General features: G+C 45.1%; 2 protein-coding genes and 1 long non-coding RNA gene across 3 annotated transcripts in view; 1 reads left to right on the top strand and 2 right to left on the bottom strand.

The window, feature by feature from the left end:
- Positions 1–96: 96 nt before the first annotated feature.
- NGB (neuroglobin) lies at positions 97–16,480 on the bottom strand. Its single transcript, XM_083738710.1, has 4 exons — positions 15,252–16,480; positions 7,793–7,904; positions 4,738–4,857; positions 97–2,888 (listed from the first exon to the last, which is right to left on the bottom strand). Exons 1-4 carry the CDS (start codon positions 15,353–15,355, stop codon positions 2,742–2,744), a joined length of 483 nt encoding a protein of 160 aa, XP_083594836.1. The 5' UTR covers positions 15,356–16,480; the 3' UTR covers positions 97–2,741.
- Positions 12,746–26,713, top strand: LOC310844980. Its single transcript, XR_014564406.1, has 4 exons — positions 12,746–14,100; positions 22,848–22,998; positions 24,014–24,164; positions 24,688–26,713. It is a non-coding gene; the product is annotated as an uncharacterized lncRNA (long non-coding RNA).
- POMT2 (protein O-mannosyltransferase 2) overlaps positions 24,052–27,634 on the bottom strand; it is a 47,035-nt gene continuing 43,452 nt past the window's right edge. The window contains exon 22 of the mRNA XM_083733795.1: positions 24,052–24,095. Within this exon, the coding sequence (XP_083589921.1) occupies positions 24,071–24,095 (25 nt within the window). The 3' untranslated portion in view covers positions 24,052–24,070. The remainder of the gene's footprint in view (positions 24,096–27,634) is intronic.

Raw genomic sequence — 27,634 nt, 5'->3', positions numbered from 1 at the left:
GTTGAGATTACACTCCTCTCACGCTGCTACTTTCCCAAGTAAGTGAAATATAACAATTTTTACTTTTTAGGAGACCCACAACACCTCAAACAGGTCTGAGATACAGCAACACCATGTTTTTTATTTCTTTTGGAATGCAACAAAATATGGCACACACAAAACGTGAAGAGAGCTGTGAAAAGCTTACGATGGGCCCAGCTTTATATGCACGGGGTTGGGGTAAGCTATCCCCTTTCTCCTTGGCATTTAATTTTCTAGGTGCAGCAAATGTTTTTGTATGGAGAACCATTTCATAAGTCTACCCTCCCTGTCAGAGTCTGAAGCAGTGGAACCCAGAAATAGGCTTATTTCCTCCCCTGCTGCTTCAGAGAACTAGGCCTCAGTCACAATGGTTATAAGACTGGCTTGCAGTTATGTAACATCATGGGACACACAATTGTTTAATACAAAGCTCTGCAAATAATTTCAAAAACCCTAGTTTGAGGATTCAGGTTCTCTTTTCTAGACAGCATGAAATCAGTGCATTTAAACACAGTTCTTACATTTGTGCAGGAGAAAGCATTTCTGATGACAAAAGAATATGACCGTGTCTGGGCCATTAATATTTGTTTTCTCAATTGCTACTTCCGTGAAGCAACTTTCTGTTTGCCTCTAGGAATTTTAAGTTTTATCCAGCTATTAGCACTCTCGCCACCACCATCATTCACAATAAGTTTAGGGTGAGGGATAAACAAAGGAATCTGATCTACTTCCACAAACCTAGAGTTGTTTGAAAGTGTCTTCCTGAGATTGGGGTATTTGAGCAGGGAGGAAGAAGGGATAAATTGTCAGAGGAACTAGAGCCTCTGTATCCTCCCCACCTGGGTTGTGAGTAAACAAAATATGTCACTTCCAATACGCCCCCCCCCCCAAAAAAAAACATTGAGAAGGTTTGATCCCACTAGGCTAGTGCTCAACACCTAGAGAAGAACTAGAATGAGAGGGGGGAAACGTAGAATTATTGGCTCTGCCTGTCATTGGCTCCACCTACAGCTGGGCCTCTGCTTTCTGCCCCAGTGGGCACCAACCATCGGTGCTGGCATTGCCCCTTTCATGCAGCTCTCAGCACATTTCAAAATAGCTGTCCCTAGGCTGCTTTGGAGTTTAAATAGAGAGACATGATGGAAAACTCAGAAAACGAAATTGCTCACAAAACAGAAAAAGGCATGCACCTCCCGACAAACACTGCAACAAACTCCAACACATCTCTGAACTAAGCTTTGACACACAACGGGTTCCCCTCACACGTGAACCAAATTCACGATCGCAAGTGGGCAGTTGTTGGCACTTCGTATGGAAGCTCACATATCGTATATAAATCACAAGATATGACCGGGTAGGACTTGCATTTGGTCTGTTGATCATGCGTAAAGCACAAGCAAAAAAATGGCTTCCCAGAGGCCCAGTAAATTGTCACTAGTTCTACTATAGGACAAGGAGCCTCCAGCCATGGGCCTAATTAGGGCTCCCAGGCCTTGACAGTTGGGCCTGCTAAACTGTTTTAAGTGAACTTTAGCTACCTTTCAGGGGCCCAGTGTCAACCACTGGTCGTTTTCTACCAATGGTGACAGTGGGGCCATTCACACTGCCTAATCAGTTTTCCTAGGCCACCTATAAGATAGCAAATTAAGTGGAGGAACCACAACAACCCCTGTCAGTCATCAAGAAGGACTGTCCATGCCAGGACAATGCACACACCCTCTGCCTCCTCTCAATACAACCAGACCACCCCTGGCCCACCTGAAGTTTTCCTAGGGGCCTTATCTGCACCTAGATTGAAAAACAAGGGGTGGGGAGTTTTAAATGTTCATCCACCACACCAAAAATTTTCTTTTCTAGGTTTCCTACTCCCCCCACCCCCAAATGGGTTCCAAAACAACCCCAAGAGCTAAGTTGCTTTCATTAAGATTCGGGCAAAGAGCAAAGGAGGATTCTGTCAAGCACCTGGAAGGCTATACCAGAAATGCCTGGGGAGGGGAGGCAGCAAAGCAGTTGCCCAGAAATGGATTTTATTCTACAGACTCTCCTTTGGCCAGAATCCAGGATGAATTTTTCCCCAGGATAAAAGCCGCATCTGTCACTAATTTCACTACAAGATTTTATTTCCACATGCTCATGGAACTGGCAGCTGCTGCATTCCCACTGGCTTTCAAGTTCTAACTTGTGGCCAAGCATTTCAAAATCCAACCATCTAGCAGCTCAGGCCTACAAACAGGAGCCTTACTGTAGAATTAACCCACTTTAAAAGGCAGGGGGAAGCTACGCTGCTTGGATAATCCCAAAGAAATGCACACACTCCTGCTTAGCTTCACTGAAACAATCGCAGGCTCACAATCTCAAGGGGGGAGAGCTAGTACAATCATCCTTCTGTGCTAAGAAATCTTTGTAATTACTCTTCGAAAGGCAATGGGGAAATAAAGAGAATGATAGCATGCCTTTTGGAAGGAAAGCCGCTAGCTGCAGTTGGCATTTCAGCTTTTAATTCCGGCTTGGCTCTCTTTTGCCCCCTGCAAACAGATACGTGGAACAGATACGTGAAATAGGGGAGCGTCATCACATTACCACAAGAAAGATGGGGAATGCAAGAGTAAAACGAGAAAGAGAGACAGAAATGTTGAGATTACTCTGAAATACACAGAGCTAGAAAGGCAAGCTTGCTTTCTCCTCGGAGCTGTTCCCCCTCAAGCATCCTGGGTCCAGGTTTATTCCACTTTTCTGGGAACATCCCAGCCACAGCTCATGGCTTTTACCACAATGCTGTACAGCTTGGTCCAGGCCTCACGCACATTCACATTGAAAGCGGGACCGTGGCATTTTTCCAGCATATACAGCAAGGATTCGCCCACAGCCTGCAAATCAAACAGGAGACAGCAGAATCAGCATTTGAAAAGAAGCAGCTCTTAAGGAAGGGGTGGGGGGTGATTTTCTACTATCTAAAAAATGGAACTTTACTTTCAGAGTGATGGTGGAGGCACACGCCCCTCCAGGTTCCAAGTACCGTATTTTTTGCACCATAACACTCACTTTTTTCCTCCTAGAAAGTAAGGGGAAATGTCTGTGCGTCTTATGGAGGGAATGCCTACGGATGGCGGGGGGATCTGCTGCAGTCGTGAGCAGAGGATCCATGGTTCCCCTTCCTTCCCTCCTCTGTGGCTCGCTTTGAAACAGCAAAGCAGGAGAAGAGCCGCTGAGTGGGGAGGGAGAGAGGGACAGAGAGCCTGCTTCTTTAAAGGAGCAAAGCGGGAGAGGAGAGGAGCCACTTACACGAGTGTAAGCGGCTCCTGTCCGGTTGGTTCCTTTAAAGCAAGCAGGCTCTCTGTCCCCTCTCCTCCCCACTTGGCTCGCTAAATAGCAGCAAAGTTTTTCAGCTCGCTAAGCCGGGGATGAGCGGGGAGGATGCAGAAAAGCAGAGCCTTCTCCCCTTATACCCCTCTTCTTCATTATTAGCAGCATCCTTCTCCACCCACCCCACGCATGATCCTTGTCCCTTGAGTGCTTTTCCTTCCCTCCCCACTTAAAATGTGGTTACAAAGCACGGATCCAAATGGATCCTCAGGATTTTTGCACTGGATCACCCCAAATTCACCATCAGATCACATAGCATGTCCATGGCTACATCTTGCACCAAAAAAATCATGCACCCAGTGTTGCCTGGGGCCGCAGTGGTGCAAAAACGTGGTTACAAAGCATGGATACACATGGATTCTCAGGAGTTTTGCATTGGGCTACTCGAAACTCACTGTCAGATCACATGTCTGTGGCCACAACATGAACCACAAAAATCATACATCCAACGTTTCGTTTAGAATATTTTTTTTCTTGTTTTCCTCCTCTAAAAACTACGTGTGTGTTATGGTCAGGTGCGTGTTATAGAGCGAAAAATACGGTAATCCTCTCAGTTTGGCTCTTACTGGCGCTGTCAAACCATTATTTATCCCCAGTTTGCCTAACAATAGACTATCTTGCTTTTTACTTCTCTGCCTCAGAGGAACTTGCAAGTTTTGTTTGGAGCTGGAGGCTGAGCTGAGTAATGGCTAATGAATTTTTCAGAAAGTTCATCTCATCCAGTCTGTAAATCTCCTCCAGGACTTACGACTATCTCAACTGCAGACGTCATTGCTCTTCTGTCTCCCCAACTTCCCCTCTGCCATGCACCCCTCTCCTTCATCCACCCAGGTCTAAAACAGCTCAGAAGTCTGCTCACTTATTTTGTGACTTATTCAGACTATGTGACTCTCCCCTCTTAACTCTCTCCACTGCTTTCCCATCCACTCTGGGATCCTAAGCAAGCTTTTTGTCCTCTCAAAACCCTCCATGGCCTTGTTCCTCCTCCTCAACTTGTACAGTGGTACCTCGGGTTAAGTACTTAATTCGTTCTGGAGGTCTGTTCTTAACCTGAAACTGTTCTTAACCTGAAGCACCACTTTAGCTAATGAGGCCTCCTGCTGCTGCTGCGCCGCCGGAGCCCGATTTCTGTTCTTATCCTGAAGCAAAGTTCTTAACCTGAAGCACTATTTCTGGCTTAGTGGAGTGCGTAACCTGAAGCGTATGTAACCTGAAGCGTACGTAACCTGAGGTACCACTGTACTGATTTCCCAACATGTCCCTTCCTGCAACACAAACCTGGAAAGCTGAGGGAAGAATTAAAAGCAAGTCAACAGTGCCACAGATACATCTCAAAACGAAAAGGCTCCTTACCGAAAAAGACTCCACCTTCACACCAACTGCCTGGTGTTTCTTACCCAGGTTGGCAAGGTATTCTTCCAGGCACTGCAAGTTCTCCAAATGAGTCACGGCTGCATCTATTACCAGCATTACCTACCAAGCAGACAGAAACGACAAACAGGACAATCTGGTGTGTCCTTATGGAAGTAAAGGCACTCTAAAAGCCTTCTGCAAATGTTATAGGAGACTCTGAAAGGCTTGTTCTGGATATCTCCATAAGCCTAAGAGCTCGGGTCAAGATGAAAGGGCATGCTTGAAGAAAATCTGTATTTAAACACCATTTATATCTGTTTGTTACACCAATACTGCCATTTAGGGCCTCCAGCAAATGTTACAAAACCCTTATGCAGAAAGCATGTGTGTGCAAGGAAAAACCTGGAAACCAAACCCAAATCACCTGTTTCTGGATCTCCCATACACTTACCTCTTCTAATAGCGTTTACACACGTTGAAAAGCTACAACAGCCAGTGTGGCCTGCCGAAACAGATTGGCATGGTTGTCCATGCAGTTGTCATGCATGACTCTCAAGGGACACATCACAGTGACACATTATCTGGCAGATTGGTGCTACAAGAAACCTTACTACCCAATTTTAAATTCAACCCTCCTGGCTGCTCTGCCATTCTTCCCACCTGCATGAGTTTTGATTTTGGCAGAGGGAAAATCACAGCCATATAACTAAAGCTGATTTCCTTGGTAACAAGCCCCCTTGATATGAATGGGATTTACTTCCTAATAGGTGCGTGCACATCGGTGATTTTGTAGCCAAATTCAATAGGGAAAGTCTACCACTGGCAATTAACTATGATAGCTAAAAATGGAGCTTCCGTACCCAGAGAGAGTATAGATCTGATTACCAATTAATGGAACAAGCAAGAAGGGATGGTTCTGCTGTGCCCTACCTCTAAAAGTCCTTAAGGGCATCAGTTTTGGAGCAGATGAGAGTGAACTAACTGGTGTTTAATCCAGACAAAATAGAGGCAATGGGTAGTTGAGGGTTTGGTGTTAGAAGCGCTGGTGTTCTGTTTCTTTTGCACATAGTTGCACTCCTTTAAAAGTCAGCCACAGCTTGGGAGTACTCCAAGACCCAGCCTGGCAACTGGATGATCTTGTGGCTGGAAGAACCATCTTTCAGCATGTGTGTCCGGTGCTTCCTTCCCTTGAAAAGCCAGGAGTAGCCAGCTATTCATGCTGCGGTCACTTCCAGATTGGATTACTCTAATGTGCTCCATGTGGCTCAGCCTTTGTAGTTCATAAGCTTTGACTGGTCCCGAATGCAGCTGCCAAAATGTTTACAAGACCTGGCTTCAGTACAGCAACTACCAATTCATTTCTGGGCTCAATTCTAAGTGTTCATTTTAACTTTTAAAAGCCCAATTGACCTGTTACTAGAGTATCTGGAGAATTCTTTCCACCCACGTGCCTGACCTTTATGATCATCTACAGACCCTCCAAGTGTCCCTATTTTCCAAGGACAGTCCTGGATTTACAGAAGCTGTCTCAGTTTCTGATTTGATCCTGCTTTTCCTTAGGACATCTCTATTTTCATCAGAGAAATGTTGGAGGGTATGGATCTACTGAGGCTCTTGTTGGATGTCTCCTGGCCTACTTGAGTCTGAAGCCTGGCAGGTGGCTCTAAGTGACAGGGCCTTTTCAGTGTTGGGATACAGACAGTTGAACACTCTGCCAAAAGAGGCTCACCTGGTCCCATGGCTGCTTGCTTTTCAACAAAGCAGCTAAGACTTTCCTTCTTCACCAGGCTTTTTAAAGATAGTGTTTTCTGAGGCTGATCTTTGACTGCTACTGGTTTCTGCACCAACGTCATCCTCTTATTTGCTTGTCCAACAGACTGTTTGCTTCAACTAAATTTTAGCTCATCTCTTCACAGTTTGTACTCTGCCACCCTATTTCGCAGAAAGGCAGGACAAAAATGCTGAAAAATAAATAAAACCTGACCAGCCATCCTTGGGGGTAGGGGAGAGCGAGACTAAACTTGTTCTCTTCTAATCTGACAATCTAAACACCCTATCAAACCACCTCATTTATTTTATTTCTATATTTGTATTTCTTTCCTGACTTTCCAACAAAACATTGTCCAATGCAGCTAATGAAAAGAAAATTCATCAAAAGGGACAAAGTAAAACAAATTAAAAACATGTCATAATCAAACACCAAACACCAGGCATGCAGCAGAAAACATTCTATTAAAACCAGCCCACAGCTAGGTCAAAAGTCAGTCAGAAAAGAAAGGTTGCTTATACCCCTGTAGGGTCCCTTGTCTCAATATTTTCTTAACACACCCTTGGGTTAAGCTCATACTTGTCCTTCCTGCTTGCTCTGCTAAGCTAAATCTAATTATTTAAATGTGATTAAACTCATTCCTAATCTAATACAGTTAATAGATTTATATTAGTTTTTAAAATGCATTTTCTGCACGCAGAAAAGTAATCAGGATAGATTCATGCACACAACTTTCCACCCCAGGTAATTTTTTTACAGGTACCTCTTAGACAACAGTGGTCCTTCATGTCATACAAGTAGTAGTTCAGATCATCAAAACACATGGGAAGCGCTAGGCACCAATTAATATTTCCCCATTCCCTGGCAGTGTAGTATAAATAATAGCTTATTATAATTTTACTGACTTTGTGTTAAATGATACTTCTTTGAGAAGAGGATACACAAAAGGCTGTTGGGGCAGAGCAAGAGAGTTTTAGGTTGAAGCTGCATTTATTGACTGCAGTTTTTATACCAAACTTCTTCCAAGCATCTCAGGAAAATGTGTAAGGTCACCTGTATACCATTTGATCCCCTGTAAGGTAGGTCCATCTGAGAGAGAACAACTGGCCCAGATTTACTCAACAAGCTCCTTTCACCCCAAGAGCTTCATGGAAGAGTAGGGATTTGAACCCAGCCCTCCCAGGCCCTAGCCAAACACGCTAAGCAGGATACCCCACTGCCACTTGCCAGCATAGCCTTTGCTATAGTTGAAGACAATTACCAGAAGGACTCCTTTACACCTCTCACCTTTCTAATGTGTTCCAGGAACTCAGGTGATGAGAGGCACTCCTGAGGAGTAGAGAACTTCCTGCAGTTGTACTGGAAAAGGGGCAAGAGGTCAGGGTCCAAATCAAAAAGCCTGAAAGACATCAACCCAACAATTATTTGGCCTTCATACAAATCAGGCAGACATCCCATCCCATCTCATCTCTCTTTCACATCCTCATGGAACATCTTGGCCTCATGCCCAGCCTGCCTTCAGGAAAACAAACCAGGTACAACAGAGGACAAGGAGTGGTACTCAACTAGGTTTTATTCCAAAAGTAGACCTACTGAAATGAATGGGCTTTAGTAATATTCATTAATTCCAATAGGTATACACGGAGTAAAACTTAGTTGATTACCACCCAGGGCATTTTTCTTGTCTCGGTACAACTTCCCCTGTCCCTTTACAATTGGTTTCTGGGAAAGAAAAATGGAGCCGCAGCGCAACTCTCAGGCACTATCTCTGTTGTCTTTTCGGTGCCTGCTGAAAATGTTCCCCTATCAACAAGCATTTCAGGTGGCAATCTTTCCCAATCTCCATCTGTATTGGACTTGTTTTAAACAAATTTTAAAATGCTTCCATTGTTTTATCACTACTTCCCAGTCATTTGAGGTCTCCCTGCAAGCACAGCCTGTCCAGGAAGGGAAGGCAATGCAAATGGAGGTCTGTCACCGCCCCGGTTCCCCTTGCTCATCTCATGGTGCTCTTATGCTTGGAGTGGGACTGAAGCCAGTTTCTCAACTGAGCGTGTAGAAACGTCCCACTCAAATATGTGTTGAAGAAATGGGGAAGGGTCCATTCATTCCTGGTATAAACAGCAATCTCCATTTATCGTGCTGTAGCATCACACTGCTAGATCGTAGCAGTAATAGGGCTGTTTTAGAGAGGCAGAGACAGAAAGACACGCACAGAGAGAAAGATGTGTGAAGTGACAAAGACCTGGATAGCAGAAAAATCCAAGAACATCATAAGCGTTTTGCAAGAGCACTGGAAGATCGCCAGCACCAAGCTTTTCTCTGAAAAAAAGCTGAGTTTAGCACACACCATTTACTCCACCACAGGCGCTGTTAGTTACCACCCTTGTGCAAAAGAGCATAAGATGCTTGCTACTGCAAGTGTTGAAAACATCCTCAGTTCTTCTTGTAGCAATGACTTGTTTTGTTGTCTGTTTCCAAACTGCCTTCAGTACAATCTGTTCTGCCCTTCCACGCCCCCCACCAACATATACAGTCAAAATACCCACTAACCACAGTCTCTTAACACAACATTCAAAGGGTCTTCACCTCCAGACTGCATCGAGATTAGACTCTCCCTTCTCCATTCCCTGACACAGCCTAAAATCCACATCAGCTTTTCGTTGCCAGGTTGCATTTCACACATGCATGTCATCCCTGATGCCCTTTCAACCCTGCCTGCCTCCCTAAGCGCATCTCTCTGGTAATTCACCTCCTAGATTGACAGGAACCCTTTTTTTCTATTTATATGGTACACATCTCTCCTGACTAATAAGGATTAACGAGAATCTGTTGCAATATCGTTCCATATACCGGCCTGAATTCTGCTCTCTGCTATTTGCTGAACAATTTTATACAGTGGTATAAAACATGTAATGGTATCTAAAAGAATGGTTTGCTCCATGCAGGAACTCAAAACTCGCAATCCGTCAAAGTCAAGGTAATGCAAGAGACTGGTGTTGTCCATCAGGCAGGGGCTATAAAGCAGTTTGCAGCAAAATAAAAAATTGCAACAAAGACTTCATAATACTACTTGGCAGCACGAGGAGAATACCAGCCTACCTCAACAACATTTACAACAATCAGTAGGCTGGGCCGGTATTCTCTGCATGCTGCAGAAGGAAGGCTGAGAGTTATTAAGTAAGTAAAGAGATGAGATTTGGACCAGAGCGTTCCTCGCTCAAACTCTTAGCAGCTACGCCACAGAATGTAGACAGTCCATTTAGGCCATCATAGACAATGGTCACTGGTAGGCTTGTGCTTTGTCACTTTATCTGTTTTTTAAACAAACAACAACACATCTATGCTCATTGCAGTTGTAACATCCTATTAATAACTTTGTGTCATGCACAAGGTAGCTCTGTCACTGACTCTAGATAATTATTGAATAATCTAAACAGTACCAGCCTCACTCCATATAATCTATGATGACAAATGCCTATATTCCTAACCACAGCTTTCTGGATTTTAACTAGAGGATGGTTTGAATGCATAAGAGGGTGCATTTCTGACTGCTGACTTTCCACAGAAAGGAGTGTTTTCCAAAGGCTCTCTTAAAAACAAACACAAAGCCTATGCATGCAATGTTCGGCTAACCACCCCCTCTACATTCTTGTTGATACTCTCAACACACTTAAAGGGGTTAGTGAAGCAAGACATCTCTTTGGAGACACCAAGCTGACTCTTCCTCCACAAGTTTTGTTGTGTTACATATTCAATAGATAAACTAGCCTTAATAACGATTTCCATCATATTGCACAATACAGTATAGAATTGTCTGGAAGGGTTCTAATTTCCGGGTTCCTGCTGAAAATACAGGTGCTACAATGACCATTTCAGCAATTGCTAGAAAATCATAGAATCATAGAGTTGGAAGAGACCACAAGGGCCATCGAGTCCAACCCCCTGCCAAGCAGGAAACACCATCAGAGCACTCTTGACATATGGTTGTCAAGCCTCTGCTTAAAGACCTCCAAAGAAGGAGACTCCACCACACTCCTTGGCAGCAAATTCCACTGTCGAACAGCTCTTACTGTCAGGAAGTTCTTCCTAATGTTTAGGTGGAATCTTCTTTCTTGTAGTTTGGATCCATTGCTCCGTGTCCGCTTCTCTGGAGCAGCAGAAAACAACCTTTCTCCCTCCTCTATGTGACATCCTTTTATATATTTGAACATAGCTATCATATCACCCCTTAACCTCCTCTTCTCCAGGCTAAACATGCCCAGCTCCCTTAGCCGTTCCTCATAAGGCATCGTTTCCAGGCCTTTGACCATTTTGGACACAACATTTTGTTCTGGACACAACAAATTTTTTTTTCCTTCCAGGAGCACCTTAAAGACCAACTAAGTTAGTTCTTGGTATGAGCTTTCGTGTGCATACACACTTCTTCAGATACACTGAAACAGAAGTTTCCAGACCCTTCTATGCCAACTTTGCTGCCACATACACCCGGACAACACCATTACTGGCCCCAACATCACACATACCATCTCGGGACTATTTAATTGCTCATCGTCTAACATTGTGTATGCCATCAAATGCCAACAGTGTCCTTCAGCTATCTATATTGGACAAACAGGCCAGATCTTATGCCAAAGAATAAACGGACATAAATCGGACATCAGGAATCACAAGACAGAGAAACCAGTAGGAGAACACTTCAATCTCCCAGGACATTCTATACAAGATCTCAAAGTAGCTGTTTTACTACAAAGGAATTTCAGAAATAGACTGGAAAGAGAAGCTGCTGAATTGCAACTTATCACCAAACTTAAAACCATGGAGAAACCTGGTCTGAACAAAGACATTGGATTCTTATCTCATTATACATGACAAAGCCATTTTTCACCTTTTCACCCCTTGCTTTTTCCTGTAACCTATTGCAGTCGTTAAGAGTCGTCAACAGGCTCATCACAGCTATCTGCCAATCACCCATTCCCACCACCCTTCTGAGTAATACCCCTCCCCACCTTCTCACTATATAGAAGGGTCTGGTAACTTCTGTTTCAGTGTATCTGAAGAAGTGTGCATGCACACGAAAGAACTAACTTAGTTGGTCTTTAAGGTGCTACTGGAAGGAATTTTTTTTTTTTTTTTACTATGGCAGACCAACACGGCTACCTATCTCCTCTGGACACGTTTGCTGATTTTAAATTACATACCTTAGTTAACAATTTTACATTTGAACTCTTGAAGAACCCATGTGAACACAATTCAGCCCTGCTAACCTGTCGCTTTCTCATTTGTCTACTCCTTCTAAAGCTTTGTGCATCCCTTCCAAACTTTTAAGCACCCTCTGAAAATTTTGTCTTTGTATTCATTGTGTGGGTCTTACTGCATTTGGCCCAGAGAAACAAAGTTGTGTGTTTATGAATTACCTGAATGGAGCAGTACTACAGCTATTCAGTTTCCCATAAGGCATTTTTTCCTGAGAAAACAATAATCATAGAATTACAGAGTTGGAAGGGCCCCTAAGAGTCATCTAGTCCAGCCCCATGAAGGAATATCTATATATTTTTTTTTCCTTTTTCTTCACTCTGTCCCCAAAAAGGCCACTTTGCATATCCCCCCCAATGTTCTCCTCTTTCTTTCTCTCTCTCTCTCTCTCTCTCTCTCTCTCTCTCTCTCTCTCACTAGTGTTTGTCACCCACCTGAGCCCTGAAACAACACCAAGTCCAAGTCATTGTGGAAAAGGCAAATGGTGACTTGACCAACGCAGATCCTGCAGCCATTTGTAGTATCAGCGGGCGCGCACACACACACGCACACACACACACACAAACCCTTAGTAGAAAAGAAAGAAGCTTTGCTTCCATTTGTCATTGCCAATAGTCAGCCCCACCCCTGAAAAATTACTAAATAATAATTTATCTTCCCACAGGAGAAATCTCATAAACAGAGCAGAGAATTCCCAGAAGCTGTTTCCACACCACTTTAAAGGATACCTTACCTACATTGCATTGCCCATTTTATATTACCAGCTCCACCCATCCATATTCTACACAGGGAGCTGGAGTTGACTGTGCTGGACTCACTGGCAGAGGAAGAGGAGTGCGGGAGGAGCACACTGTCCCCGACAGTGAAATACTGGTGGGGTGCCATCGCGGCTGCCCCCCTCCCCGTGCTGAGCACCACGCCCCCAGGACGCATGCCAGCCCCGCCCCCACCTGCTCTCCGCCCCGCCCCCCCAGTGCAGGAGCATGAAGCTCTGCCACTGGTTGGACTTTGATTCTTGGAAACTAAAACCTAACAGTCCTGAAGTCAGAAAAAGCAAGTGGAATTTCAATGGTCAGGCTGCAATCCACCACACACAAGCAGCAGATAAACAGTTCTGTTCTCTGTGTAGGAAAAGGGATAATAGCTCAGGGGTAGAGCATACTGAAGGCTGGAGGTTCAATTTATTATGTCTGCAATTAAATAGAACAAAGGATCAGATAGGAGGTGATGTGAGAGACCTCTGCTCGAGATCCTGAACAGCCACTGCCAGTCACGTGTCGACAAGTACACAAATGATCTGACCTTGTATGAAAGGCAGATCTAGGGGAGCACAACAGGTTTGGCCACACCAGGGGCAAAGCTTCTGGGGCACCGCAACTATGACATCTAACAGAAGGTGAGGGGCCACCGGATTTTGGCATTGCAAAGGGCACCCCTGATATTTGAGATTCCAAGATCTGTCACTTGTATAGGGCAGCTTCTTAGGTTCCAAATCCCATTCTTCACACTATAGACTCTCCTCAGTCCATGTTGAGCAAGCCACACTTACCTGCCTCGGTTTTCCTGTCTATACAATGGAAACTTAAAGAGTGGCTGGGAGCAGGTGGGTGAACATTGGCTGCAGAGCAGCCTCTGTACAAACCCCTCTGTGAATGGAGAAATAAAGTTTGTTGCTTGCTATAAAACCAAGCACGGCCTTCCAGAGGCTCAAAGCCTTTGTCCCATCTGCGTCTCCCAGCTTTGTACTCCTCAGCTTCAGGGTTAATGGCAGGCACCCGAGCACTCAGCTGTTCTCTCGCATGCACCATTTCCTCTGCCCTGGGACTGATCCCGGAATGAATCAAGCCTCTCCCCAAGGGCCAGGCCTGGCCTTGGCTCCCGTGATTGCCATGTCACATGCAATTAGGAAGCCGCTCTGATACACTCTGCAGAGCTGAGGACTGTGGAGCTACTCCCTGATTGAGAGAAAACTCTCATCTCTGCCCCAACTGCAAGAAGATATCAAAGGGAAGACTTAGAGCTCACACAACCTTCTTCCTGTGTTCTTGGTCTGTCTTTTTAAACAGCTTGCTGGCCTTTAATCCTCATGGAGTTTCATATGAAAATCACATCAATACTTGCACCCTTCGAACCCATAGAGGTGCTATGTTGCCCAAGCTTACGCCAAAGGAAGCCTTTGCAGGACTGCACAAGCTCTTTTCTCTGTCTGGACTCATCTAACGCTTCATTTTCTGAAATGAAAAAAGTCCTGCTGGAACTCAAGCCTGTCTAGGAGTCCCCTCTTTCTGTCCCAGAAGCCTTGCAGCACGAGCCTATATGTGTCTGGGACTTACATTCAGGTAAGCTCATACAGAATTGCCACCTTAACTATTCACCACATATTTACATGGGTTTGTTGTGACTGACTGGTGTTTATTAAAAGGCGCTCTGCACATGCTCGGTGGCACTTGTTACTTTGCATATTCTAGGAATACTCTAGGGAACTGAAAGCAAATATTAGCAACAAGCTCTAGCTCAAGTCAAGTCCTGGTGTCTCTGGGGGTAAAATGTAAGAAAGAGAAATTATTTAATTAACCTAATTCAATGCTGTTTTATTTATATTAAATCTAGACTTCAGTATCCTTTCTAAATAATGTTAAATATTATCTAGGCTTTTGTCTTCTATTTATTTTATTTTATACAGCTCATTCCCCTCCCCATATATGTATGTACTTTTGTTTGTGGTTTAAATTTTTATTTATACTGGGGGGGTTAGAGAAGATGGAGGCCCGTCTTCCTCATTAGAAACTAACTGAAACCAGCCCTGCACTTCTGGGACAAGAAGAGCCCCAGCACAGAGGTGTGTATGCGACCTGCATGTAGTCTCTTCTCAAGCCCAGGCACCGACATTAAACAGTGATATATAAATGGTTTTTAAAAAAAAAAACAACCCCAAGCTAATTTAGAAAGAGAGGCACTTTACTTCACGTATTATTACACTTTGGCTGCACAGGAAAACACTTCCATGTTGGAAGCAAGTCTGTCACCTGTGTCACCTGCAAATAACCAAGCAGGTCTACACTCGGATAACCAATACACGCGATCTGCCCGCTTCCCCGCCACCACTTCAGACTTCCCACCCCTGTGATGTGTGAAGCGGACCAAACCCCTGCTAGAAGGAGCTCGCTCGTTCCCAGTAGAGATTCACCACCAACAAAGCTAAGCATGGAGACTCTGGGAATATGGAGCGTAAAGATCGTGGCGGAGAAGGTGGAACAAAGTTTCTCACCGGAGTCTTTCAAGCTGTGAAACCAAGTTGGGTCAAGACGGTCTGCTTTGCAAAGGACCGTCTCCACTTTCAGGCGTCGTGGAGACACACCTGGCTCTTTGATTCTCCCGGGCAGATCCTCGATTCCCCCTTACAATCTTCCTCCTTTAAGGCATCTGGCCTCGCACGTGCTCCCTCCAAGCGAGCCCAGCCCAGCCTGCCCCTCTCCCTTCTCCCCCTTACCTGGTAAACAAGACCAAGCCGTGCTCGATGGGGCTGCTGTTCACTTTCTCCCAGCTCTCTCGGATCAGCTTCTGGTCCGCGCTGGAAAGTCCGTCGCTCTCCATGTTCCCGGAGAGGCGCAACTGGAGGCGCAGCGCCGCTTGGAGAGCAGGGGACGCAGCCGCCGCCGCCGCCGCCGCCCCCTCCCGGACGCGCGGCGAGGCTGGCAGTGCGCTCCGAGCAACAGGTGGCGGCCCGGATCCCGCGGCGATCCCAGGCTCGATCCGCTGGCGAGGCACTTCAGATCCCCCTTGCGCTCGAGACTTGCGCTCCCATGGCGGGATCGGTTGCGCCAGGCAGAAGCGCCGAGTCCGCGCCTTGGCTACTTACTCCTTAGGGCGCCGCGTGGTTGGCTTGAGGAAGATCCCCTCGCCTAGCCTGAAGAGGACTCCGAGTGCCCCAGGGGGACGCCATACCGTTGCTCGCAGCAGCCGCAGAGAGGGTGGGATCCTGCCTTCCTCAATCCCGGGTCTGATCTCCGAGGGCCAACTCTGGCCTCGCCTCGCCGCCTCCTTGCCGCGGCAGCACCTTCCCAGCTCCCAGCAGGAAGATCAAGGCAAGAGGAGCTCTTAAAGGGGCAGCGCCCAACTCAGGCTCCGACGTTGCCAGCCTCCCACCTTTAAGTCAAGGGAATCCAGCTTTTCCCCCAGCCCCCACTCTGTGGTTTTAACAAGTCCGAAACACATAAGTGAAGCTTCCTGCATCCATGCCAAGAGAAGGCTCGAAGTCCTTCAGGAGTCTAAAGGGCATGTTCACAAGTTCAGCTTCCACTGGTGCAAGCATCCTAGTGTTTTGATGCATGCTGCTATTTTTGAATCAAGGCTGCAGTCCAGCCATGTTTACTCACAAGTATGTGGATAGGACAGCACTTCTCAGGCACGCATATTTCCGCACGGTGACAAACTACCCAGTATGTTGTGATCAATAAACTTTAATCTCTCTCCTGCAGTCAAAAAGGTCTTGGAAATATTGCAGAAATATCTCCTTCCAATATTTTGGACAGAAAGATTTTGATATGCAAGTTGAAGAACTCCACATGAAAAAGACGTCATCAAAACCTTGAGCACTGATCACACTTCAAAGCTGAACCTGATCCCCAAAATCAAATTATTCTATGGATGTATGTAACCACAGCTGCCCGAATTCTGGGGAGGACAAAGTACCATCATGAGAAGGATGGCACCTTAAAATATTAGAATATATAGAACTTGCCAGCATGACAAATAGATTAAGAAATAAAGATGGCTGACAAAAAGTACGCAACAGTAGAGGTTATAACATGGGATAATATAATGAAAACAACTTAGTAGAGTAAGAAAACACAGTTGAACAGATAGCTGTTAAGAAACCAAGGAAAGAGTGGAAACAGTGGAAGGGGAGTAAAAGTGAAGGTTTATGAGAGTCAAATAAATTGGAGGAATACTGTTGCTACCCAGCAACCAGTATTGCCTCAGCACCTCTGAACACTAAAGCTTTTTTTAAAAAAAAATAATTCCCCTTCCAATGGCTAAAGAAAATCTTCTTTTTGTCCACGTAATCCATACATAATTATAAGGTGCTGATTTCCTGAATCAGGAGGGATGGGACTAGTTAAACTTTATGATTCTGAGCAGTGCTTTTTTCTGGGAGGATGCAGGGGTACACATACCACAAAACAGTCTGTGAATCTAACGGGAGAAGAATGAATTTTGTTTTTTAAAAAATTAGTTTCTTCTCTAGCACGGTGAATCATCAGTTCTGTTGCTACCCCAATGGCGGCATCATTTCCTGTCACGGTGTTTCCTGAGTCTCAGACGGAAGTGAGCGTTTAATGTGTGAAGTAGGAATTGGAATCTAGCACAGTGATAGATCAATTTTGTTGTTACAATCTCCAGTGGCGGCTTAATTTCCTTTCCCTGTGATTTTCTTGAGTCAAAATGAGACTACCCCTAAACATTTTTTTTTTTTAAGGAAAAAAGCACTGATTCTATGCACTGACCTGTATATAGTGTTGCAGCATAGCCTGACACTTAACAGTGGGACAAACGGCTCCAATGTTTGGGGGCTAAAGAGAACAGTTTGTACAGCCTGGATTTGGCCATAGCCAGGGCATTGTTTCCTTCAAAGGAGAGGAATGCTGCATTGGAAAAATGGGGAAACACAACTAAGGTGATTCAGAATACATTATGCATCTTACCTACTTTCCAGTTGGTTTACAGAAACCAGGAGTATAAAACAAATAGTACCATCTCATGCTAGGCAGGAGATCTCTTTGCTGTTGGCTAAAGAATTCTTTTTTAAAAAAATAATAATTGCAAGTAGCTCTAACTGGAGAAAAATGCAACACATAAGTGAAGTGCCTAGCAACAGAACAAAGGCTTGAAACCAGTTCGCCCAGTACCCAGACTGCTTTTCCAAAGTATTTGACAATGCTTTTTTGTGTTGTCCACTCCCTCCAATATTTTCAACATAACATTTAAAGCTAAAGTGTCCTCAGGCTGCCGATCACTGCTAGCCAGCCTCTTACAGCTAATCCTCTGGATGCATGAACAGGACTTCAAACCTTCAAATTACTTAGCCTTGAGTAGGCCCAACAATACTACTGAATCTTTTTTTAAATGCTTTTGCTGCTGGAATGAGTAGAGAAAAGCCTTCTCTTCTGTAGCCCATTCTTCACCTGTTTTCACCTTCACCCCCAGGTCCATGCCTCCTCCTCCTTTCGGGCAACCCCCTCCTTGCACACAACTCAACCCCAATGTAACCTCTTGCATCTTTCTTCTTCCACACATTGCAACTACCAGGCATCTTCCACCCAATTAGGAAGCCACCATCTCCAATCCTTCTGTACCCTTCCTTTCATCTTTACCCCGATTCTCTTTCTGCCTTTTCTCTTTTTTGCATCCCCCCCCCTTCTTTGGACCCATGTTCACCCCACCCCCTTTCCTTCCCCTTCCTTTTTTGAGAGTCCCCTTTGCACACAGACCAGTCACATTTCTGCGCCTCCTTTCCTCTCCTGTTCTGCAGTCCCCTTTGCACACCCACCCACTCCATGACAATACATGTTTAAGACGAACAGACTCTTCAGTGCAAGCCTGTCAGTTGCCTTGTTCAGTCACAGTTAAGTTCAGTTGATGGATGTTGTACATATGTGGGTGGTGGTCTGCTTCTTCATAAAATTTCCACTCTAAATTACAACACCGAATCTAGAACTTCACATTGAAGTAAACACCAGGAGTGAAATGCATTGTGTGAGGGTACTATGGAACATTTGAGGTTCTGCATCCTTCATCTCTCTCATATGAGGTAGCTGATGAATAATGATGATGATGATTACTATCATTTTATTATTTATACCCACCCATGGGATGCGGGTGGCGCTGTGGTCTAAACCACAGAGCCTAGGGCTTGCTGATCAGAAGGTTGGTGGTCTAAACCACAGAGCCTAGGGCTTTCTGATCAGAAGGTTGGTGGTTTGAATCCCCGCGACAAGGTGAGCTCCCATTGCTCGGTCCCTGCTCCTGCCAACCTAGCAGTTCAAAAGCACGTCAAAGTGCAAGTAGATCAATAGGTACCACTCTGGCGGGAAGGTAAACGGCTTTTCCATGCACTGCTCTGGTTTGCCAGAAGCGGCTTAATCATGCCACATGACCCCGAAGCTGTCTGCGGATAAACGCTGGCTCCCTCGGCCAGTAAAGCAAGATGAGCACCGCAACCCCAGAGTCATCTGCAACTGAACCTAATGGTCAGGGGTCCCTTTACCTTTACCCACCCATCTGGAATGGAAGCAGGATAAATTTGAGTACAGCAAGGAGGAGGGGGCACAGACACATTCCCCTTTATTTTGCCCAATGCAACGCTTGCTCCTTCACAGCAGTGCAAATGCCCCTTCAACACCACTGACTTCCACCTGCCTCTACCCCAATTCCACACCATCTCCAGAATCCCCCCACCCCCATTCCTAGAGTCCTAAAAGTGTCCTACCCAGCAGTGGAGCATACGCCTGCACTGCCCGGGGTGGGCATGCTCCTGAGGGGCGTGGGGCGCTCCTGAGGGGGGCAGAGCACAGAGGGTGCCCTCCCAGGCATGGGATAGCTGCTTGGGTGCACAGAGTGGCATGCACACCCTGCAGCCAGGGGCGAAGCAAGCCGATGGCGGACATTCAGCACGCCGCCAGCCCAATACTCCCAAGCCTCCTCCAGCTATCAAAATGAAGGGGGAAGTGGGATGCTGCCAGCAAAGCGGTGCAGCTCCCCCCCTTCCCCCAAAGGCTTGGGGTTGGCTTGAGAGTTGCGGGCAGGTGGTGTGCCAAATGTCACCCCCTCAGCGATGACACCTGGGGTGGACCACCCCCACCTTCCTCCGCCTCTGGTCCTTTCCCTGGCTTTTTTCTGGCCCACATAAGACCACTGGATAGTTAGCCTTGGTGAAGACTTGACATTTTCACCCCCCAAAAAGTTTTTGAGTTTTTGCTGAAATGAGGCTGCATTTTAATGTTGTATTTTAATCTTGTTTTTAAAGTTGTATTTCAATCAATTGTTTTATATCTGGTGTTAGCCGCCCTGAGCCTGGTCTTGGCTGGGGAGGGTGGGGTATAAATAAAATTTATTATTATTATTATTATTATTATTATTATTATTATTATTACCTTCTACACTCTCTTCTATATTCTCTTTCATTCCTCCAAATGCCACCTTTACACCCAGCCATCTCCAACTTTCTCTTCCCCAATTCCTCCTTTCATTTCCCTATAGTTACCAGCAGACTAAAGGTGTCACACACGAGACCCTTCTCATCCCCTTCCCCATAAATACATTCCCTCCAGTCATTCACTACAGGCAATATTCCTCTCCTTCTTCCCCTGCCTTTAGAACCTTGGGAAACAGCCAATGAAAGCCATGCGATGGGAGTGCAAGTATAGTACGTATGGTACAGAGACGTATTTGGAGCCCACATGGCCTAATGCTGTTGCAAGAGAGACCCTCTTTTACAAGACAGTTGCTTTGTTCTCTGGCTGAGAGGAACAACACGTACTGCCAATATAGTAGTAACGTCTTTTTTTAAAAAAAAGATGCCTCCCTTACCATGACATCCCCCAGCCCCTCCAGGGCCGGCTAAACTAGCGGACTGTTTTGTGTTTTGTTTTATTTTATGGGTCTGATTTTATGTTCTATTTGCTTTTCCTTAAACAAACCTCCCTTCATTGTTTAAGATTGCTGTTTTGCCCCAAGTTATGAAAAAGCCTCAGGTTTGCCAGTGGATCTTATGACTGCTTGCTTATGACACCCATGGGCTATAACATTCCTAAGAGGGGAACACTGAAGTTGGAAAGGAATCCTGTATTAAACTTTTTTTTTTTAATGGATGAACAGACATCATATTAGTTTTGGACTCTGCTTGTGTGTTCCCTTGCCTTTCTTCTACATGAAAGAGAGGTAGCAGCAAACCGAAGGTGAAGCATTGTGTTTAGAAAACTCAGGCACTGATTCTGTTAAAGCTGGAGCCAGGGCCGTCTTAAGCATATGCAGCGCTGGGGTGCAAAAATCTGCCCGATGCCCCTAGGTGATCTGTGCACTCCTGTTCGTCGGGTTTTGTTGCTGCCGCTGGTGCACGACAGATCCCGTCCGTAGATGTTTCCTCTGCTGCCGCTTGCATTCCCTGTCATTCTGCGCTGGCACCCCACGTTGCGCGGCACTAGGAGCATGCACCGACAGCGGAAAAGCCAGCAAAGGAATGCGCAGCTTGGTGCATGCAACAGTATGCGTCGTGCAGTGCCCACAACATTATACGGCGCTCTGGGCACGATCAAAACAGTTGGCTACCATGCAGCTGCAGCAAGAGCCGACAGCAGAGCAGAGAGGTGGCAAAGCGCGAGTTCGGGGGTGAGCACTGGAGTCTGGGGAAGAGCCACCCGCGATGCTCCGACGCACTCTGCTCCACTCAGCTGTCGGCGGCTCTTCCCTGGACTCCAACACTCAGCCCTGGACTTAGGCCTGGCGCCCCTGAGAGCCCGGCACCTGGGTGCCGTGCACCCCTAGCACCAACGGTTAAGAAGGCCCTGGCTGGAGCAGCCTCACAGCTTAAGGTCCTGATCCGTTAGCACAACCACACACCTGTAGACATGGGTGTAGCCAGGGGGGAGGGGCAGCTGCCCCTCTAAATCAATAAACCTCAATACATAACTGAGGTTCTGCCCCCTCCCCCAAACAAAAATCCTGGCTATGCCCATGCCTGTAGAGTTAAGGTTCAGAACTGGTTATGACTGAATAAGTCCACCAGCAAGCAATTCTGGACACAGCACTATTATCTAGGTCATTATATTGTTTTTTAAAAGCTTATGGGCTTGAGAGAAGGGCATGTATCAGATTTCCATTTAGGTAAAATTCATTGTGTAGTGAATTTTAATTGCTATGGGAGAGGATTTATGTCTCAAAAAGTGGGCCAAAAATATAGAATAAAATAAATAAACACCAGTGCAATTATTGTGTGGGTACTCTACATGCCTGGAAGATATAAATGGGAACATTACAACACATTTAATTTAAGGCAAACAGAACCCATTGTACTAGGCAAAGCAAGCATTTAATAATGGCTTTTAAACTACATCAAATCTATTCAAAGCTCTCAGCTTCTATCATTAAGATTAAGTGAAAGCTCTTACTTTAAAATGTTCTGTTGCTCCAGGCACCAGGGATGCAGCTTTAGAAAGAGGAAGCAATGAGGCAAAAATATTTAAACAAAAAGAAAGACTGGAAAAAAATTCAGAGAAAGAGAATCATATTTGCAAAAGTTATGTTAAAAATCTTGCAAACTCCTGCATGGAAATGTATTGGTTTTACCAAGACAAATATGGCATTTTAAAACCTAGTTACATCAGAGTTTACATTATTCTCAGTTGATGCAGACCAAAAAATTCTTGAGCCTGCCCACATCAAATGTATATGAAAAGGTGCAGTTACAGAAACCACATGGCATTCTTTGCCAACTTGGTCCCCTATAGATTTTTTCAGACTACAACTCTCATTGTTCCAAGGCAGGTCACCTGTGCTAGCTGAGACTGATGGGAGTTGTAGTCAAAACATCTGGAGGACACCAAGTTGGGGAAGGCTGAAACAAGGAATTTGGCTAGCTGTTTGAACAACCCATCCACTAATGCCATTACATATTTATTAGAGTAAGACCATTTTGTTTTTCCATTGGGTTTTCCATTAAGTTTTGTACTCTAACCTGTTTTAATTGGCCAGCTTGGTGCTCCTTCAGTTTAACATTTAATTGTTGCTTGTTTTATTGTATCTTGTAGAATGTTAGCTACCTTGAGCACTCCTTTGTTAAATGAAAAGGTGGTCTGTCTGTCTGTCTGTCGTCACTTCTCTTTCTTTGCATTGTCAGATTTCAGAGCCATTCTCAGTTCCAAGAACCAAGGTAGTCAACTATTGGCTACTCTCTCTCTCTCAAATCAGATTATTTTAAAGGGCTGTTTATTTAGACTGTGTACACATTAGCAGCTTAAAACACAGCTAGGTTATTTTTCTCAGTTCAGATTGAATTTGGCTTAGGGGGAAACGTATAAAAAACCCAGAGTTTTTCATACGAAACATCAGGATAGGTATGGATTGTGACTAACATTGCTTCTCCAACCACTGGTGGGAGCAAGCTGGATGCAGAGTAAACAGAACCGTGCACACAGCCTCATTCAAACTTCTGTACCACGGCACCTTCCCAAGGGCTCAAGGTGGGTAATTCCGAAATAAAACAGAGCAGAATCAGTAAGCACAAAATATCCACTTAGGCTTCCTAATTATAATGGAAGTTGGAATGCATTCTGAAGGCAGCATGTTCCCATTTCATATGCAAATAGAAGCTTGACCCCATATATATTTACAAGAGGGTCAACAGCCTCTCAAGTTATCTAGTGAAGCACAGTGCTTTAGTATCAAAAATGACAGTCTGAGTGGAAAATTTCATACAGAGTAAGAGCAACCAGTCGGTAGAGCATGAAACTCTTAATCTCAGGGTCAAGAGTTTGAGCTCCACGTTGGGCAAAAGATTCCTGTGTTTGTATGTACTTTTGTAACCCAGAAACCATTATTAAAAGCCATTTAACATATCTCTCTCTCTCTCTCTCTCTCTCTCTATATATATATATATATATATATTTACACTCTCTCACACACACGATTCCTGCAATGAAGGAAGTGGGACTTGATGACCCTTGTAGTGCCTTGAATTGTGAATGGAGCACAAACATTTAAATGGCTCCATTTCCCTACAGCAAAACTATTATTTTCATTACAAGCCAGCAGCTGGCTTTGAAAAGCTTTTGATCTCTATTATTTACAAACAGGAAATGAGAAGCCCCAACAGATATCCACATCATTTACGATTGTATCTGGAGTCTGGGATCAGGTCAGTAGCTCAAATGTCCACCTAGATAAATTTTAGGTTTTTAATTCAAAACCTAACAGCTGAGGCACTTCTCTTCTTCCTGCACAAGGGACTTTATAATTGGTCCCCATAACAGCCCTGTGAAATAGGATTGGCACTAAGTGAGGAAGGCACCTACAAACCTCTTGCATACTGTGGCAGATTCACACATTCCCTCTCACTCTTTACCAAAAAAAAAGCTCAAATTTAAATGACAAAATATACTCTTGGCACCATCACTTGCAAATACTGTAGTGCATACATATTTCAAGGGGTCAATTTCTCAACAGTAAACTAATCAACTGATCCAATTTTCTTTTCAGGAACATCTCACCAGAATATGTTATGTCATTCCTATGTGCTCTAGTTGCAGATGTCATTCACATTTGGGCAGAATATTGAGAGCTGGGGAAAACATTGAAATAACGTCAGTGTCCCTCCACTCAAAACAAATTGCATCTTGGAAGAGATGAGGTGGGTGAGAGGAGTGTTATAACTATTTGTTTCCATGCCTGGGGCAGACTTCAGTTCCGCTACCCCAAAAGTTATGGACAGTTGCGTGTCTTTAAGGCACAAAATCAAAGTTCTCACTGCTCAGATGGACTGCTCCTGTTTGGTGCTGTTGTGTAGAGGCACCCCATTGGCTACTGGTGTCCCATATCTGGTCTCCAATTTCTCCTCTGACAGTGTTATTTATTGGCTCAATGTGCTTTGCTGTGCTAGGCTGCAGGGGAAAGGGTCGGTGAGAAGCTACAAGACTAAGAACAAGCAGATATCTGGCTTTTCCTCTTCCAGCCTGAAAATGGGACAGATTTATTTCATACACCTGAGAGCAGGGGAAAGGAACATAACCTTATGAAAATAAATGGCAACATATTATGTGATTTCCAATGGCCATTTTGTGTCCCTCTCCAAGCTGGGTCTAGGGTAGATACTACAGAGTCTCACCTCCCTTGGGGTGTCCAGTCTTTTATCATTCTTCTGTCCTTCTCTTAAGGCCTGCAATGAGAGTATGCCCTACACGGGATGTGAAGCACAAAATGGCCTATAATAAAAGTTCTCTGATCTCTTTGATGGTCATTTCACCTTCAAGACCATAAGCAGAGACAATCAAACAAACCTCCTGCAAATGGCATTGGCTCAAGTCAGCATCTTCCTTCCCTCTCAAAGATTGCCAGCCCCTAAGCATTTGTAGCAGATTTCCAGGTCACACCTTGTAGATCCTGGTGAGTGGCAAGCGTACACCACCACCTGAACCACCCACATCAGAATACTTTACAGTGTGTAATTACAAATTACCGGGGCATTAAATTAAAATCCTTCGTGCAGAACGGCAGCTTTACAAATCTGATCAAGCTTAATTTCTAAGGGTTTCATCTATTTTCTATCTGCTTTGTGTTCATTTTTTGGGGGTTGCCAAATGCAAAGTCAAGGAGGCCTGGTCTGCAAATAGATTAGAAGCTGGTCAAGGTATGTGTGAACCTCACAAGACATCCTTGGACCAGGCACAGATCAGTGCAGCTGCAGGATGTTGGAGCTGGCATATTCTCTCATCCTCACAGGATACATGCCAGAAGCAGCCAAATCCAAAGCAGCACCTTATCCTCTGCAAGTGCCAAGCAAGGTGCCACTGTTTCAGACTTGGCAGTTATTCCATGCAAAGTGGCAGTGTGTTGGCTGGGTAGGCACATCCTCAAGTTGGAGGAGAAGGGGGTGGGGTGGCTAGAGACACAAAGCATCAGGGAAGAAGCCAGATGCTCCGGGCCATATGTGGCCATCCATGTCTGGAGGTACAAGTCTCTTAGTCTGTTTTATTCAAAGGATGGATAGGTAACAGTCAGCCTCACCTGCAGTGTACTTTGTGCCCTGGCAGTTGGAGCACTGAGGTTGCCGGTCTTTCCTTTGGATCTCGAAACATGGGTTTTAGGCTGGTAGCAAAGTTAGAAACCACTTACCGTACTTTTGCAAGAAGGCTGATGGTTGCTCTGAACAACTCTGATCAGCTATACTCATCTCAAAGTGAAGGTACTTTAGAAACCTAGTTTATGTCGTCAGTGAAGTGCTCCGTGTGGTTTATGATAAATACTTCTGCCTTGACCCAACTGAAGTTAGCCACTTTTCAGTCCTATTGAAATCAATGGGGTCTAAGTAGCCACAACCATCTTGTCCTTCTTATTTAAATGCAGCATAAGCACCATTAACTCTTAGTCAGATCAGGGCCAATACATTGAGGTAAGCAAGACAGAAGTGCTAATACCGTACTTTTGTCATTTTCAGGGTCGTTGCCAGCAGCTATGGCAACTGTCTATTTATATGATCAATTAACCTGTGAACTCACCTTAGCTTGCAAGCTGCTCGCCCATTTAAGATTTAAATCAGAAACTGGAGTGAGTTGCAAGATAGTCCACATCCCAGGGCAAGGTTTGGGGCTTTTGGCTAGTCTTTATTTCATTCTGGAATATATGATAACGTAAGCAAGAGAGAGACACAGTAGCCCAAGAATGACCAACAAGCATCTACATTAGATGGCAAGACAATTTGAGCAGGGTCTGTTTTCTTTTTCTTTTTTTACTGTCTGTAGAGCATATAGCTTTTTTAGCTGTTTGACAAGCACACAGGTGTTGACCTCAGGTATATAATATTACTCCCTTGGGTCCAGGAACGTCGAGATATGCCTGCCTTACTCACTCATTCACTTGAGGGTTATAAACTGGACTCCTGTGAGTACAGGAAGTGTAAGTATCATCCCAGCAAGTGTGAACAGGTATAACTCTCATATGAAGAGATCTTGCAAAAGCTAGTACTAAGGAGTGGGGTTATGATTCATTAGATCTCCAAGCAAGGCTGGCGGGCTATATAGGTGTTACTTCAGGAAGCACAAATGCAGCTATTTATGAAGTCATGAGGAATTTGGCCACAGAAGCTCTCTCCCAGTTGCTGTGCTGAGCAACATCCTTCATAACTTGGGCTCTTTGCTCTTTTCTGAGCCTGCTCTCCTAACTGCTCTGCCTACACAGCAGTAGCCAGTGAGGAGACTTCACCCCTCCCATACCCAAGAATCTCCTGATCATCTCCTGAGGTCTCTGCTGACTCTACAGAGAGGAGGAGCAATGTACTGCTCTCTACTTAATTAGTCAAGTGAGTGAATATCTGTGTGTGAGAGAGTCAGTCAGTGTGTCGGAGAGAGAGTGCAAGAGATCATGTTTATAGATAAGATTGCTGCTAAGAGCAGCTGCAGGCACTCAGAGTATAGCATTGATTTATGCTCAGAATATTTAGCTCTGTATATAGTTTTGTATTATAGCTGTAGTTATAGAATAAAGGAGGATATTTTACAGAGCTGCTCTCCGAGTGGTTTATACTCTGCAAGACTCTGCAAAACGCTGCTGTGCAACGACTGTATTATTGAGACAGTGAATCCGGTGCTCTCAGCTCCAAGCTGTGAGTCCACAGCACTGTGACCTGTTCCTGTGGGAAAAGAGGTCTCTGGCAGTGCTACCCAGCTCGCCTGGCCCAGTCGGGGCTGTAGTGCATGAGTCCAGTTGGTACACTGGCTCAAGGGCGATGCTGACATTGGTTATGGGCCCAGTCGTCTGACCAGTCGTTGTTTCAGTCATCCCAGTCATCCCAGTCGCGAGGTGTCTGTTGCTGATCGCTGGACGGCGGAACGGAGGCTGTATGCTGGACTGATTTGTGGTGCCTAGAAGCAGAGCTGTGTTGGAGCAGAGTGCTCAAGCTGCCGCTGTTGTTGCTGTTGCTGCTGCTTGAGGTATGTTGCTGACTGCCAAAGAAAGAAGATAGCATCCCTGTTTGCTTGTTAATTGCGCTTTGAGTGGGAGAGAGTGTGGCTGAAGAAGTCCAAGGCTTTATCGTTTTGCACGAGGGAAGTGTCTTGCTCTAAGTAATAGCAGACATGGCCTGTGCACATCCTGGCCAGATGGCTC

Source organism: Podarcis gaigeae (genome assembly GCF_964106915.1).
Source record: "Podarcis gaigeae genome assembly, chromosome: 1".
In the NCBI taxonomy this organism is placed as follows: Eukaryota; Metazoa; Chordata; class Lepidosauria; order Squamata; family Lacertidae; genus Podarcis; species Podarcis gaigeae.
This window is presented reverse-complemented; position numbering and strand designations above follow the sequence as displayed.